At 45.7% G+C, this 16,849-nt stretch overlaps 3 protein-coding genes across 4 annotated transcripts; 2 read left to right on the top strand and 1 right to left on the bottom strand.

Annotated features, from left to right (window-relative positions):
- Positions 1 to 1,359: 1,359 nt before the first annotated feature.
- LOC100824442 (pro-neuregulin-2, membrane-bound isoform) lies at positions 1,360 to 2,716 on the top strand. The gene is made up of 2 exons (XM_003578705.4): positions 1,360 to 1,942; positions 2,169 to 2,716. Exons 1-2 carry the CDS (start codon positions 1,360 to 1,362, stop codon positions 2,246 to 2,248), a joined length of 663 nt encoding a protein of 220 aa, XP_003578753.1. The 3' UTR covers positions 2,249 to 2,716.
- Positions 2,717 to 7,913: 5,197 nt separating this feature from the next.
- LOC100824133 (protein NRT1/ PTR FAMILY 4.4) lies at positions 7,914 to 11,913 on the top strand. The gene is made up of 5 exons (XM_003578704.4): positions 7,914 to 8,126; positions 8,351 to 8,568; positions 8,668 to 9,102; positions 9,186 to 9,307; positions 10,636 to 11,913. The coding sequence occupies exons 1-5, from the start codon at positions 8,039 to 8,041 to the stop codon at positions 11,516 to 11,518; spliced, it is 1,746 nt and encodes a 581-aa protein (XP_003578752.1). The 5' UTR covers positions 7,914 to 8,038; the 3' UTR covers positions 11,519 to 11,913.
- Positions 11,636 to 16,582, bottom strand: LOC100821043. 2 transcript variants are annotated; one of them, XM_014903000.2, is made up of 3 exons: positions 15,909 to 16,582; positions 12,138 to 12,670; positions 11,636 to 11,873 (listed from the first exon to the last, which is right to left on the bottom strand). In XM_014903000.2, the coding sequence occupies exons 1-2, from the start codon at positions 16,451 to 16,453 to the stop codon at positions 12,412 to 12,414; spliced, it is 804 nt and encodes a 267-aa protein (XP_014758486.1). In that variant the 5' UTR covers positions 16,454 to 16,582; the 3' UTR covers positions 11,636 to 11,873; positions 12,138 to 12,411. The 2 variants fall into 2 exon arrangements, with proteins under 2 accessions (XP_014758486.1, XP_014758487.1); XM_014903001.2 differs by lacking the exons at positions 11,636 to 11,873; positions 12,138 to 12,670 and adding an exon at positions 14,812 to 15,440.
- Between the last annotated feature and the right edge of the window lie 267 nt (positions 16,583 to 16,849).

Genomic DNA, 16,849 nt, shown 5'->3' with positions numbered 1-16,849 from the left:
ATACCATGCCGGTACGGCTGCACCAGCAGACATACGCACGTCACGTCCATGTATATCGTCCGGGCAAAATACAAAGAGGCATCAGATGCGTCTCACGTTTGATCACGACAGTGAGTCCAGCACTCCAGCGATCTGGAATACCGACTGGCACGGAACTGAATTTGTTTCCTGCTGTATTTCACTGGATAGCATTCCACTTTCCCAAAAAAATAAAAAATTCTCCCTCCTTCTCAAATTGACGAACAGGGCAACCTGTGCCGTTTCGATATAATTTTCACAGATGCTTATATGCTAGTACTTTGTTTTGGTGGTTAAAATACTTATAATACTAGTGATTTGAATTTTTGACTTCCAGATACACCACAAGAAATTTACAAATCTGAACAATGTCGTTAGTTGATCTGTCAAACGTGTGACCCATGGATACGCACAATCTTTTTATACAGGAACTCTCTCGAACGATGAACCGTGGCGTGCGCTCCACGCGGTCAAAACCGACACGGAAAACCAGCTGCGTGCCCACCACTTTCTCCCCCCTTCCCCCTCTATTTATGTCTCGAGAAAACCCACACCACAGTTCATTTACAGAAAGTACGAGCGAGATGTAGGTCAAGGCATGGAGACGAGCATCCATATGGTTTATTCCCGATCCGACATATGGTAAGACCGGAGAGGGATATGCCACCGCCACCGCAAAAAGAATCCGATCCCCCCTCTTCCTTCCTCCGCTGATGTGAAGGGATAGCGGACGCGATGTGGCAAAAGAATAGAGACGTCGACCGCAGTTGGTGGGAGACCGTCAATTGAACCCATGCGGGGGCGGACAAGATGAGCGGTAGCGGCGGCGGCACCCTCCCTCCCTACTTTCGGTCAAAATCGATTTCGATAGAGTTTCACTGCGTTCATCCGTGATGAACCAGGTATGCCAATTTTTACCCACAGATGCAACTTCTTTTTCTTGTTCAACCTAGGGAGAAAGACTTGACGCATAGACAAAACCAAAATTCCAATTTTCCTTTGCGCGACGTTACCAAATACGGGAGTAGAGTACAGCCCATGCCAGCACATCACCCCCATAATATATACATGGCCACGTCATCTGCAATCACGAGACACAAGATACCACCACCCCCCATGTGGAAAGGTGGGCCCCAGCCCACCAGCCGCCCACCGGAACTAGGCCGGCCCCACATGCATAGACACGATGCGGAGTACGTTATAAAACCCCCCGGCCCGGCCCCCCCCCCCCTCGAGCCCCGGTTGCCATTTCCTCATTTTTGTTCCCCCCCGAGACGCGCGATAGAAGAGAAGAGAAGCAGAGCAGATCACAACAGAAAAACAGAGCAGCCGCTAGCCAAGATGTGGAGCTCCGACTCCGAGGCCGATCTCGCCGCCGCCGCCGCCATGACCACCACCACCGCATCTTCGTCCCCGTCCTCCACCTCGTCCTCCTCTTCCTCCCCGTCCGCCTCGCCGCCGCCCCCGCCCCAGCAGCCGCAGCAGCAGCCCCGGCGCCGCCGCACCCGCCGGTCGCGCCGCCAGAACACCAACAACACCGCGGGGGCGGAGGCGACAGAGGACGTGTGGCGCGGGGCGCAGTGGGAGTCGGCGTGGCCGCGGCGCGCGAGCCCCGTGGTGGTCGTGGCTGCCGAGGAGACGTCCGCGGCGGCCGGCGGCGGCTCCTCTTCGCCTTCCGGCGAGGGCATGGGCCGCGCGAGGAGTTTGACGGACGACGACCTGGAGGAGCTCAAGGGGTGCGTGGATCTGGGGTTCGGCTTCAGCTACGACGAGATCCCCGAGCTCTGCGGCACGCTCCCGGCCCTCGAGCTCTGCTACTCCATGAGACAGCGCTTCAACCTCGACGACCACCACCACCACCAGGAGACCCCCGCGCCGCCGTCGCCGTCGCCGCCCATCGCCAACTGGAAGATCTCCAGCCCCGGTAAGCAATTCAAACGCTCTGCTCACTTTTTGCGTGCGGCTTTAACTCTTTGATCGAGAAATCCAAATCCAACTTGTACAAGGAACCGCATACGGCCAATCCGCCGAAAGTAGATTAATCTGCTCAAGTAAACCGCATTTATTCAGTACCGTGCAAGAATCGAGTTCTTCATTTCGTCTTCTTGTGTGGATCGATAATGATGATTCGCTGGTTGTGTTTGTTGCAGGCGACAGCCCGGAGGAGGTGAAGGCGCGGCTCAAGTACTGGGCGCAGGCCGTGGCCTGCACCGTCAGGCTCTGCAGCTGAACCAAACCCGATCACATCAAGAACCATGCCAAGAACTCAAGAACAACAAGAGCGACCAGAGGCTAGCTTCTTCTTCGCGATCCATCTCTTGGCATTACTGCATTGCCGCTGTCCATTCTGGTCGAAGCAGGTTTTCCGATGACATTACGAAAGAGCACATCGTGGTGGATGGATCTTGCTGACTGCTGGCTATAGCTGTGCCTGTACAGTTGGAGGATGGATGTGGAGTAGCTGGATGGTATCGTATCGGTTGGGAATAATGGTGTTAGTTACCCCTTGCTTACTTGCTCTGCTCATCAGTGCCAGCTACAGAGCTTGTACTCAATCTCCATAAACTAATGTGATCCTAATAATAATGTAGTGCTAGTTGGGAAGATCATCAAATGTGAACCTATAAATAAATCGGATTCGGCCGCCTGTTTATTTATTTTTATGCTAATCATTGATACCCGCCGCTTGCTGTATTTATTTGTTTATTGTACTTGAAAGATCTCCTGAGTCTTTTGCGCAGCGATTTGCAAGTTGATCTTGATTTGACTACACAAATAAACCTACTGGAGAAAATCGATCGAGGTTATAGTAATGCTGATCCAGTGTAGTGGCACAGCGATCTCTTTGACCTTGCATGGATTTCTTCGAACTTGATTGCAAAGATTCGATGCCATACCAGACGGAGCATCGGGACGAAAACTGCATTTCCAGCAACAGTTTCTGTCAGCTCCATCTGAACCGTCAGGCAAGTGGTAGGATTAAAATCAGAAACTGCATTTCAAAGATTCCAAACCGTCACATGAGACACCCATCCGGGCTATCTGCTGCTCCAATTAAAATCTCCCACTGAGCACACAATTAACAATTTCCAACTGACTTGGTAAAAATAATAATCCAACTGATACTCATCAGTTTCCCCCGTTATTTGCTCCGAGTGGGAGTAGAATATCAAAAGAATGTGATTTCATTGGAAGGGGAGACGGCAGTTTGCTGCTGGTGCTGCTGAGCCGGGTCACATGAACACTGTGAGATCACAGGAGAAATAGCTGCACCTGTGACGACGGCACGTGTGCCGCGCGCGCAGTTTTTACTCTCAGAGCACATGCTTCTCCATCAGGCCCGTCCACGGGATCGTGTCTTGTTCGGAGCCCTGCCCATATCATCGGCAATGCCCGCCTGTTCCTTCCTCCTAAATCCTAACCATTGTGCTGAAACCACTAATGCCTGCACAGTACTCCAGTAGTATTTTTACTGTGTGTGCTAGTTGTGCTAATTGGCGTCTTGTTACCGACATGGCCACCACTTGGGGTTCCAAGCTCTTGTTTAGGGAACCCCATGCTCCTCATCGGCTATTTGTTTGTTTAAGCTGGTGCTTAACAGTTGACAGCATAGAACATATCCCCCCAAGAGAAAGAAAGCAGGACACCTGTATCCCTTCTTGCCACGTAAGTAGTGTGAGCTGAGCTTTGATGCAGAGAACAGTGGGCAGGCAGTCACATGAAAGCCAGGGTGACAGCAGCAAGGCTAAGGATGGGGGATTAACTATTGTACGCACACGCTAACCTAACACACATGGAAATCATTATCACAGGTGTGCTCTGCTCATGCATTTGAGTGTTTCAGGGGCATAACAAAGAAAAATAAATAAATAAATAGCAAAAAAAGATGCCCAAGCATATATCATCTCCCTTTTCACCTGGCGTGTACTATGTATGTATTTGGATCCTGTGTCCTAACCTTCGCCAGCTAATCAGTCCAGCCAAAACTCTACAGTAGCAGTAGAGCTTAATCTAGCATACATTGTGCTTTGTTTAACTAATTATAGTAATGGCTCTTGTAACCAATGATGGATGGACCAGTGTGCTTCTTTCGGCGTTGCAGCATTGGAGGGACAAAAAGAAAACACACCCACCTTGGAAGGACTGGCCGGCAGAGATCTCAGACTCCTGCGCGATCCTGCATTTGTGTTGGATCTCAAGAGGAATCTCATGGACCACGGCCGCTTATCTTCTGTTGCAGCCTTGCAGCCGAGGTGTCTCCGTCCACACGTTAATTTAGCGGGGTTATTCCAGTTATTATGCGGTTGGGGACTTGTGGTTTACTAGGCGTTCACATGGGTAATTCTGGAACAGTAACAGCCCGTCTCTGTCGGCATTACTAGCCGTGATGCCAGCTACTCCATCCGATACATAAAAAAGTCGTCCATTTAGTACGCTTTCCTTCCAACAAATGATGTATTAAATTTGATCAAATTTGAATGCATTTATATACCAAGTCATGTCTAGATACATCCAAATTTTGACAAATTTAAGACATTTTTTATTGGACAGAGTGAGTATAAAATTTTATACTAACTTAGTACAAAACGAACGACATTTTTTATGAATCAAAGTACGTAGCAGGGATACACATGAGAATTGGTGAGGAACTTGGACGGCAAAGAAGAATAAGACAGGCGAGAAACAGTCTTCGGTTCTATTCCGATATGAGATTCTAGAGTTGGACGGACCTAGATCGACATAATGGCCTAATGAGACATCCCAAGTTAACCCACGCTACACGCCGCCCAGATATGTACGCCTTCGTCATTAGCTGACGCCTTCTGTGGAACCCGCATTCTCATTGCTACTGTGTATAACGGAAAATTCATCAGGATGGTTCATTTTGGCGTACTCACTCCGATTCTAAATTGTTGTCGAAATATTACATGTATGTAAATATTTTTTAATAATAAATATATCTATATTTGAACAAGTTTGAATCAAGAATTTAGGATCAGAAAGAAGAAGGAGTAATTTTGTTTTTGAACAACCGACGAGAGCCTCTTCCATAAGCAAAATATGGGTACAATAAAAAAAATGTAGCATCTGTTTTGCCCTGATGACCGGCCCATGTGATAGAGCTAGGCAAATGTCTCGTCAGGCCATTATGTCGATCTAGGTCCATTACCTCCTTCTACAAAAAACCACACATATTTTGTAGAGTTGCAGGTGGAAGCCACCCAGATTCGTTTTTTGCTTTTACATTTTTTTAGCCCACGAATGAGGTGGAGCACCAAGGAACATGTAGTTACCGGCCTGGATTTCAGCCCACCGCTGAGTGCTAAATAGAAGCCCAAAAAAGCCCACCTCCCAATCAAGAGGCCCAGGAACACATATAAATGCAAGCAACTTCCACACATATTTTGCTTATTCACAATTTCTCGTACATTTGCTTCAGTTACATAAACGACGACATACTTCCATACTTCCATGTACTTAAAGATATTACCTCTAATTCCCTAAAAAAATATATTACCTCTAAAATGGTAACCTCTATGAGAAACAGGGAATGAAGACATAACAAATAAGATAAAAAGGCCAGGTATGTACAACAGTACAAGTACTATCCCATTATCCTAAACCCTATTCTGAAACTAGGGACAACATACCTGTCACTTGCTCTGGTCAACTTCAGTTTCCTCAAACTTCAATTATACTATACTTACTAAAAAAACTGTATAAATAAGTCAATTTGAAATTATATGTTAACTGTCACAGTTAGAAAAAAAAAATGACTGCACAATGGAGTTACAACGATGTTTGTGAATTCTGTAGCCAGTACGTTGCAACTTGCAAGCTAGTTCTAGAACCATCATCTGAACAGTTAATCACCAACGTTAATATGACGACACAACATCCCCAAATACCTTTCTTCTCCAGGTGTTCTTATCAAGTTTGTGATGACCAACGCAATTATTCAGTTATTTCTGTAGCCAGATTAACACCACCACCAACTGACATCACAACGTATGGCAGAGGGATGATGTACTCACTGAGATTATCAGTGGATTACCAATCGGATAGCACAAGGAAAGGCATATATCTCCGTGTCTTACTCCAGCTCACAATCGTTCTGGATAACGCCTAAAGGGACACGATATTGCCTTAGCTTTTTGCAAGCCAAGTCAAAGAGGGGATAGATACATCTAGCCAAAGTAGCCTCCTGGCACCATGTCAAATCCAAAATTCAGGCCAAGATTGTAAGGATATCGATCGTTTGTGATATATATCTCTTAACCAGTGCAGAAAGCAAGATTCGGTTTTAGAGTGATTGCTATGCAGCACCATGGACTGTTCAGGTGGTGTCTAGTCTTAGTGCGGCCAAGGACATGACACAAACTGCGGTGGCTCGCCACAAGAATATCAATAGCAAAGTTTGCATTAATTAATTTCTTCATCACCACAGGATTTTCTTTCCCCCTATATTTCTTGAGGGCCAGCATTTTTTTTAGCAAATTAGAAAAACCATTAAAACAGGTAATGGTTAGTGAAAGAGAAAAACAATATGTTGTTTTCACGCATATGTTTACCAAAGTTTTGTTGCCACACAATTTTATGGCTACAAAAAGTTGATAGTACTATCCACAGGTGATGCGCCGACTTACGTATCAGCACTCCTGAAATGGACAGATAACCTTCAGGCATACGCAGCATACCAAATTACCAATTAAGCTATACCTCTACCTAGGATATCTCGCATGTTGGACTACCCCGACGATGCGATCCGCTACTGGCCAAAGCCCCACCCAACTCTCGCCGTCAGGATTATTCCAACGGGCGTGGATCTTCAAAATCATCAGCAATTTGACATGAATCACTCTGAAAAGTTTCATGGGGCTGTTCGAAAGTCTTATTGTCATCTGCAGACTGCAGGTCGTTCTCCACACAAAGAGGAATAGACTGGTCATGAGAAGAGAAGGGACTCGACAGTTAGTGTGGGAATTCAGATAATTTGATAGCCTTTGCCGGATAAAGCAAGCCACTTCTCTCTGTTTCACCAAGTAAACGCTCTGATGGAAAATATCCCCCTAGATAAACTCAGGTGCATGCATATGGGTTATACCCAGGTTGAGAAAAGGACAACAATTTTTTCCGAGGGATTTAAAAACAAAACTGAGGGGAAAACGACAACCTCGATGTTGCAAATAGTTCTAAAGTTTTCCAGATGTATATTTGTTGGATGATGGGTGAACTTGGAGACATTAGGCAAAAATGTACTCCCTCCTTCACATATTACTTGTCGCAGATTTAGTACAAAGTTGCACTAAATCAACGACAAGTAATATGGGTCGAAGGTAATATCATCTTTTGGATTTGAGCTAAAAAGAGAAGCAACTGAGGATACTTACGGTTGTTGTTTTAGACGCTCCACACATGCTGGACAGTTATGTTGCCCAAAACAGGGTGATCTGATCCACACCTCTTTCAACAATCTACAACAGTAAGATATAGAGGTGGTCTTTTGAACATCTGAAAACAGATGTAGATTGTCCGTGCTCTTAACTCGGATTCGTTCGCTGCTGAATTTATTTGTGATGATGTAGTTTCTACAAACTCTGCCATTCTTTTGATACAACTATTATCATACTTTGGAATAAGAAGAATATGCCTGTTGGTCTTTTTGATGCCGAGTTGTTCATTCATGGCAGGTGGCACGCATTCTGTCGGACGAGCCACGGAGCCAGGCACATTCGGCAGCGTCATCACTCATCAGGTGGCTGCAACCTCCCAGTTATATTCCGGGCACTGTCACAAGAACGTCTAATAAGCACATTACATACAAGTCGGCGTCAGGAAGAAAACAATAGCACCATCTGCGTGCTATATTATCCACAAACGTAATGCCATGAGCTGCTCATCTTCCACGGCTATAAAAGGCACCTGTACAAACCACACCTGTTGCTCACAGGGACAAGGAAGCGAGAGTGGACCTGTGTAGTATATAGAGCTTGGTGAGACAGCAAAGTTAATTAGAGCCATGGCTGTGCAAGGCATTGTAGACTGGAGGGGAAGGCCGGTTCACCCAAAGAGGCATGGTGGTGTCAAGGCTGCCATGTTTATCTACTGTAAGTAACAAGACCACACGTGTTGTTCCGCACGCAATTCCCGGTTGTCTGAATTTTTTTGAAAATCTCGGTCACCATTGTTTGAAAAAAAATAACTTTAGCGAAATGTTGGTGTGGTTTTCAGTTGAAGGGTGGTATTGAACTAAACACATAAGAATGTGATTCAGGAGTATAATGGAATGTGCTGAAAATTAACTGATGATGCTTCTTGCATGTCATTGAAGTCCTGATCGTGATGACCAACATGGGTAACATCCCGACGATGCTCAACATGGTGAGCTACCTCCACGGCACGATGCACATGGGCATCGCCGACGCCTCCACCACAGCCACCAACTTCTTCGGCGCGCTCTGCGTCTTCTCCTTCCTCGGCGCCTTCCTCTCCGACTCCTACCTCACCCGCTTCTACACCATCCTCATCTTCGCCCCCGTCGAGATCCTCGTAACCATTCTTCCATCCTCTCTAATACCTGAAGCCTTAGTTTTGGATCACGAGGATATAAGACTCAGTTCTTGCTATGGAAAATCATTCTTTTGCAAGGGATACATGCTGCTGGCGTGCCAGGCGCACTTTCCGTCGCTGCACCCGCCACCGTGCGCCATGGCCAACGAGAAGTACGACTGCGCGCCGGTGAGCGGCAAGAACCTGAGCCTGCTGACGCTGGGGCTGTACGTGATCCCGGTGGGCGAGGGCGCGCTGCGGGTGTGTGCGGCGGCGCTTGGCGGCGACCAGTTCGACGGGGACGACGACCCAAGGGGCAAGACCAGCTTCTTCAACTGGTACGCCTTCTGCATCTCGCTGGGGGGACTCGTGGGGCTCGTCTTCCTCGTGTGGGTGCAGAACAACGTGGGCTGGGACCTCGGCTTCGCGCTGCCTGCGCTCATGGCGCTCGTCGGGATGCTCGTCCTGCTTGCTGGCCTGCCGCTCTACCGCCACCAGGTGCCCACCGGCAGCCCCCTCACCAGGATCCTTCAGGTGTGTCAAGTTTGTGAAGTGTGATCTTGTTTATGCTTGTGAGGTTAGAATGAGATGATTTAAGTTGCTTTTATCTGTTGCAGGTGTTTGTGGCTGCTTTTAGGAAGAGGAAGCTGTCGTTGCCGGAGGATTGGATGGAGATGCATGAGATCAGTGATGGTACAAGCAGGAGCATCGAAGTGCTGGACAGAACTCCAAGCTTCAAGTAAGTGAATATATATGAATATATAATATCTCCAAAACAGGAAGTGCTTATATAGCCGGCCTACTTGAATTTGTGAACCGTGGTTTGTATTTCATATTGGAGTGTCATCGAAATTTGGAGGATTTCAGTCACTCACAACGTTTTTGGTACCGGTCAAAAGTATTTATTTGAAGCAATTAATCAACCGGGTCTATCGCCGGTAACAAAAAAGAAATTCAAAATTCACAAAAAATATAAGTAAAATGTGTTGCATGCAAACAAACTTTACTCGATCCTGCATTTTTTAACCAGCGTGGTCCTTTACTGGGTCACTTGCCTCTTGCGCTATAAAAATTGGTATTGTTTGAAAACTTCGGTTTCATTCCATTTGGAGCTAGCTTTAATTATAAATCAGGACATAATTGTATTTCCTTTTGAAAATTTGAATTCCTATGATTTCTTAATCAACAGAATTCTATTCTGGGACACCGACATTCGACAGTTGGTCTCGCATTATCCGTGGAGCTTTTATCGTTTAGTTTGATGGCTTTTCATAACTCAAATGTTGGGTTGTCAACTAGTAATATCCAAACCTTTTTGAACTAACACGGGTCTAATGACCTAGAAGCTGGACATAAACAGAATCCCTGCTTGCGTTCCTTCTATAGCCACAGGTACCCACAAGCAAAACCTGAAGAAACACAGGTCACCAGAAGCCCACTACAACAACAACACCCAACAAGATCATGTCAAAACACCACCCATAAGGTCATTGTCAACATCTATCGTGCCCATGCCCCGTTGACTCTGACTTCATCATAGCCGCACACCATGGTGGAAGCACAAAGCTAGCCCATCCAAGCACAAAATGGTCATCAACCACAGCTGAAATCTGCAGTATATTATTCCTAGATACAAGTGTGTATTTGTTTTCTTCTACTGCTGCCGTGGCATAGGTTTTATCACCCAGCTTTCGTCTCCGATGGTAGTTACCCACTACGCAAATTTTAGGTGGCCTAGGTTTGCAGAAAATAATTCTGAACAAATCTGAAATAGCAAAACCAATTCTGTAAGTTCTAATGTTTCGGTATATCTTTGCAGAACTCATGTATTCTCATTGCAACACTTCCTTTGGTCCAATTCTTCACACTCCTGACATGTAGCAATAGTACTAACCTTTATTACCAAATTACCTAATGTACATTAGCAAAACAAATTTTGTAAATTACCTAATGTTTCTTTGCGGAATTGCACAACACATTTATTCTCATTGGAACACTTTTTTCGGTCCGATTCATCACACTCCTGACTTGTAGCACTAGTACTAACCTTTTGTCCACATTGCAAAGGTTCCTTGAGAAGGCGGCAGTGAACGACGGCGACGGCCGGCGGTGGTCGCTATGCACGGTGACGCAGGTGGAGGAAGCCAAGATGATCCTCCGCATGCTGCCCATCTTCCTCAGCTCCGTTCTGGGCTACCTGCCAATCCCGCTCCTGCTCACCTTCACGGTGCAACAAGGTGGCGCCATGGACACCCGCATCGGGTTCGGGAAGAACGCCAAGATCAACATCCCTCCGGCAAGCCTCTTCGTGGTGCCCATCGTCTTCCAGCTCCTCATCCTCGTCGCCTACGACCGAGCCTTCGTGCCATGGCTGCGCCAGGCCACGGGGCACACCGGTGGAGTCACGCACCTGCAGCGTGTCGGCACCGGGTTCGCGTCCAGCGTCGTGGCGCTCGCCGTGGCTGCCGTCGTGGAGGCACGCCGCAAGAGGATCAGTTTGTCGGAGCCAGAGACGACGTTGTCGGTGCTGTGGCTGACGCCGCAGTTCTTCCTGCTGGGCGTGATGGATGTGACATCTTTCGTGGGGCTGCTCGAGTTCTTCTACAGCGAGGCGTCGGCCGGCATGAAGTCCATCGGCGGCGCCATCTTCTTCTGCATCCTCGGCGTCGCCTCCTGGCTCGGAGGTTTCCTCGTCAAGGCCGTGAACCGCACCACAGCGTCGTCGTCTCATGGCAGCGGTCATGGTTGGCTCGCCGGCGATAGCCTCGACGACAGCCACCTCGACTGGTTCTACTGGCTTCTCGCCTCCTTTGGGCTTGTGTCCTTCCTGCTCTACTTGTGCTGTGCCTCCAGGTACACCTGCCGGCATGAGCATTCGAGTAGGATGCTGGAGACAGTGCAGGATGACGGGAAGGCGTTGACGGTGCTGGCCAAGAAAGCTGCGGTCTGATGGTGGGGTACTTGTCGAATAAGTAGAATGGAAACACACATGGTTTTACATGCTGGTTTCTGAGTGTTCGAAACTCGAGTTCGACGTTTTCGCCTAGCTTGACAAACTGCGTCAATATAATAACGATGATATTGCCCCAAAAGAAGTAAGAAGAAAGTTACATGGAGTTAGTATTGAGCAACTAGAGCAGCTAGATCAACAAACATCAGACTGAACGAACATTCCCCAAACGGGTGAGAAGACCAAAGCGAAAGAACCGGTTTCATTCAAGTCTACACATCATCAGGGTGGCCTCATCAAATCAAAGAAAGAACACTACTACCCTCTTATTCCTTGAAAATGCTTCTATACATCCCTGTCACAAAGCATAATGTTAGCAGAACATTCTATCATCATACCCACTGTGCTACAGTAACCGAATCTAAGTGTGGCCAGATTGATACACTTCCATATCGAGTGCATTTTTTTCTCACATAACTTGGTAAACTATGCAGACGGTATTTTAATGTTGCAACTCTACAATAAATATACCTCTTTTGAATTAGGAAAAAAAAGTTTATAAGCATCAATATATGGAAAAATATGCAGACGTTTCTTTATCTGTTGCAACTATGCATACCTCTGGTGACTGTTGAGTGCTCAAAGTCCTACATCTGTTTTCTCCTTCCAAGGTTTGAAGAGGGTAGCTTACAAGCAGAATATTTCCCAAAGTTGGACAATATTCCTCCTACCTCCAGCCTTTCTGCATTGTAATATAATACCTAGCAAAATTTCTGGTTCAATATTTGTTTTCCTTTTTGATGATGAGGTGCACCTTGACACCTGATATATACGTCACCTTCCATCTCTGTAGGACCATCATGTACAACTAATCATATGTTGGTCCAAAAGAATCATTTCGACAATTTACGAGATGCAGCCTTTGAACGAGACAAGAACAACTTTCTTTTCGTCTGAATTTGGCGGACTGCTTCAGAAATCAAGAGACTGAATTTTGGAACCTTCTTACTTCCCAACGGCAGGTCGATTCCAGCATACCTCAAAGCTTCTACAATGTTTTTCTGAGATTTTGGATCATGATCAGAACATCGCGATGGAGTAATGCCTCTCAGGACTGGTTTTCCACAAGTTTCTTTCACATTTGGCATGCTTCTGCAAGAGAACAGATAATTTCAGTGAGAAATGCTTATTAAGGATGAAGATGATGGATTACTCTTACAAATGTAAATTGGGAACATAGAAAAGAAGCTCTTTGTACCCATCAATTCAAATATCAAAGAATTGCATCCAGTAACCAACACAACTTTCAATGCCAACTAATTATTAAACCAATTATCACAGATACTTCACAACCATGTCTAGTTCCCAGACCCATCTAATAGTCATGCTTAAATTTTGATCGACTTCAATAGACCGAAACTAAAATCCACAACCAATAACTTGATATCTACCAACTGATACTGCAGAGTTTGCCATAACCCACAGCTTAACCTAAGTGCGAATATAACCACTTCAAGAGCAAAATATGATGCTCCCACCGTTCCATATTAATTGGCACGGATTTAGTACAACTTGTACTAAATCTACTAAATCCGTGCCAATTAATATGGAATGGAGGGAGTACATAGAATGAGCAGAACAATAAAAAATGCTACACACCTAATTTGAAGAAACACGAAATGACCTGTCACTCGGAATTTCCCACACATAGTAAGAAATGAACAATAAAATTTTACGTTCAACATGGTCTAGGACAGTAAATGCACGCCCCATCTGAGCACTTATACCATGTATCAACCATTGAAAAAGCGACCAAACAAAATTATTTTTATATTTATCCTCAAGGAACAGACAGCATCCATCAGCGGCACATAATAGGAACTGTGTTTCAGTACGTTGCAACTTCCAAAGGGCAAACTAAATAAATCCTCATGCATTAATTCACATTAATTAAGTGCTCTGCTACTTCCATTTCTATAGTCTGGACAAATGCTGCAACAGGATATTGAAATATTTTTTGGAACATTAAGGCATTTAGTGGACCATAACAAAGCATTGAGGTTGGTCTACACGTGGAACAGCACTCGGATAGAATACAGAGAAATTTGCAAGGTTTTTATATGAGACAAAATACACAAGTTTACATACTATCTTGTTTAGGACAGTATTTCTAATGTATTTTGCAGGAATAAGCGTTGTAGTACTTACGATATTCTTGAATCAAGATAATATTACAACATGCAAGAGTTACCCATTTTACAAGCATTACATGGACTCAATTGCAACAAACATCCAATTAATGCCAATCCAAGTGCCAAATATTGAAAGACGGAAACAGACAAGAATTTATTTCTGATAAAACAAGCAAATAATGCTAAACATCAAATGATCACACGTATAGAAGTTTGATTGCTTCAGTTGTTATTTTTGCATAAAAATATCCCACCATATGTGACGTTTGTGTCAGAGTAGTTTTACCAACCATTCTAATATAGCTGCACATTCAGGAACCTAGAGCTATCCAACATGATAAGCTAAGTTAATGAAACCGGACCGAGCCTGGATTTCAACCACAAAAACTCGAATCAAAGCCTATCTCGATCCAGTATCCCTATGGAATTGTTGAGGCAAAGAAAAGAAAGAAAACGGAGAAAAATATTTTGTTGACATGCAGTATGCAGAATTCGACCGTACAACCACAAAATGAACCGGGCTAAGCTTGATGGCTTAACCAACTGCATAACAGGTGCTAATTTAAATTGGATTTCAAATGCGGAAAAGTTGGTATGGATGGTAACCGAAATTCTAGCCTGTTTGAATTTCCATAACTTGATATATAAACAGAAAGAAATGTTAAAATAAGCCGCTCTTTGGTCTTTGCTAATCCCTGCTTACTCAACTAATGGAGCGCCTGTCTTTCTCGCCTTCACCACATGCTGGTGGGTTATTTGTTCACTTTTTCGGAATTTCCCAACGTCAACTCAAGTGTTCAACAGTATTTATCAACTATGTCTTTGTTGATGAGAAAAGTTGGCATTGTCTATGGATTCCATTAGTACATATGATATGGCACATTGAATCCGATAATGTGACATGTGGTGAGCATAGGAAACTTGAAAATGTGACACGTACAGCTTTTAGGATCAAAGATCACCGAAGTAAGCTCAATTCTCAAATTTGAATGACTGAAATTAAATTTCTAAATAAATTTCCTGCCAGAACAAAGCTAACGTGCCGTCTAATACCACCTACTATGATATCTAACTGACAGTTACACGTCGCTCTTCTGCATGACTGCATTCCGTTAACAGCCAGGTGGGTGAACTTGATTAACAGGAGCAACTTAAGGGAAATCACAGGCTAGCCCCAGAAATTGAGAGGCACTAACTGAATGCAATTTATTGAAGATAAAATTGCATAACTCAACAACAATAAATAAGACTTATTAGTTATTACACATATACAGAGAGATTGATGACTGTAACCCACAGTGATTGTGAGTTGAATGCCTCAAGCTCTATTAGGGTCATGCTTACCTCACAAATCAGGATTGCATACAGGAAGCAATCCAATGCTTAACCAATTCACATTAGCAGTATGTTATATTCATTAAATCCATATTTAGCACTTCTTGAGTACATTCCAAATAAGGTGGAAATGGTAGGTAGGGCATATAGCTCAATAACTGTCTATTAATCCCTTCATAAATTGAACAACAGACTTTCAGATTCTAGAGTCAAACCCTGCTCTTTTCTGCTTTCACTTTATTTGGAACTTGCAATTTGTTTTTGTTCTAGAATTAGCATTTCATTTAAAACAACATATAACGGTCCTCATTTGAGGCGTTACTGTATCTCGTGATGTTTGAAGGCAAAACCAGGAACTGGCGGTAAGGAGCGGATTCTTGCCAGAATGGAGAGCCCTGGTCAAAGCAAACAATAATCAACAACCTAGCATATAACAAATCTGATGTTGTTCCCCTCATGAGTTGGAAAATAAGTTTAGCAAATGAGTTATTCAATTTTGATGGAGTGTCCTAACAAAACCAATCAGGAAAATAAGTTTAGCAAATGAGTTATTCAATTTTGATGGAGTGTCCTAACAAAACCAATCAAATCTTATGATGGCAAGGTCTCCTCATATGAACAATTTTAGAAAACAGACAATCATTGAACAGATTTCAACATGTGCACTGCAATCAAGCCTCAGAACAATCAAAGCCCAAACCAAATTCCTCCATGCACTCAGCACACAACCATATAGTCCGCTAAACATAACGGTCCCGAAATCGAATTTTACATAACAGCCATACACAACTTAAGCAAATTTGGAAGACAGAAATATGAAACAGTCCCACCGGCCCATTTCATGGCAGACCCAGGAAGTATACCTTCGCTTGATGAAGGTGCAGGGTTTGTAGAGCTGCTGCTTGGGGTCCAACAGGATGTGGTCGAAGCAGTACGGGGCGCAGGGCATCGCATTGGCCGCGCAATTCGCGGCAGAACACGTAGCCCTCCCCCCGCCCGCAGCCTGAGGGGTGGCAACAGCACCAGCACCATCGCCACCACCATCCGCGGGAGGCAGAAGCGGATGCCCGAAATTCATGGGAGGGAAAGCAGCCGTCCCTCCCGCACCCCAACAATTCCCTACAGAAGCAGCACCGCTGCCATTACCCAGGAGCGGCGGCTCAACGACGACGGGGCTTGCGCCGTGGTGCCACCAGTACTCGGCGTGCTTGGCGTGCAGGTCCTCGGCGAGCGCCCAGAGCTGGGAGCGGTAGAGGGAGTACAGCTGCATTAGGCGGCGCCGGCGCCGGCTGAGGACCTCCTCGCGGGACAGCGCCCCGGCGAGCAGCAGCTTCCCGTCCGCCCCCGCGCCGGCGAGCGTGACCGGCGGCGGCGGCGCCGCCGCGGTGGATTCGTCCGGGTCGTCCATGGGGGGCGCGGCGCGGCGCGGCAGGGGAGGGAATCGTGTCGCACTAGGGTTTCGAGGAGGGTTTAAGGGAGCGGAGGAGGGAAGGGGACCAGAAACGGAAGCTTTGCCGCCCCGGGGGAGCTGGCGGCCAATGGCAGTGAGCGTGAGCGAACCGAGCAAATAAACTTGGCCCGGTTTAGCGGGCGGGCCCGATCTACAGTAGTTTTGCTAATAAATTAATGATCCGCGGAAAAACTGTTAGGAAATGACCCAACTCAGCCTAACTTGAATGATCGAATTCGGCCTGCTAAGGCCCACCTAAGTCGACCTCAGGTGAATTGCTTCACTCAGCCTGTTGGGCTACAGTGGAGTGAATTTTCGCTAAATCCAGGTTGATATTGTAACTATTAAAGGGGC

The sequence above is a fragment of the Brachypodium distachyon genome, chromosome 4 (genome assembly GCF_000005505.3).
Source record: "Brachypodium distachyon strain Bd21 chromosome 4, Brachypodium_distachyon_v3.0, whole genome shotgun sequence".
NCBI classification, from domain to species: Eukaryota; Viridiplantae; Streptophyta; class Magnoliopsida; order Poales; family Poaceae; genus Brachypodium; species Brachypodium distachyon.
The sequence above is the reverse complement of the archived record's forward strand: the minus strand, read 5'-3'. Positions and strand labels throughout refer to the sequence as shown.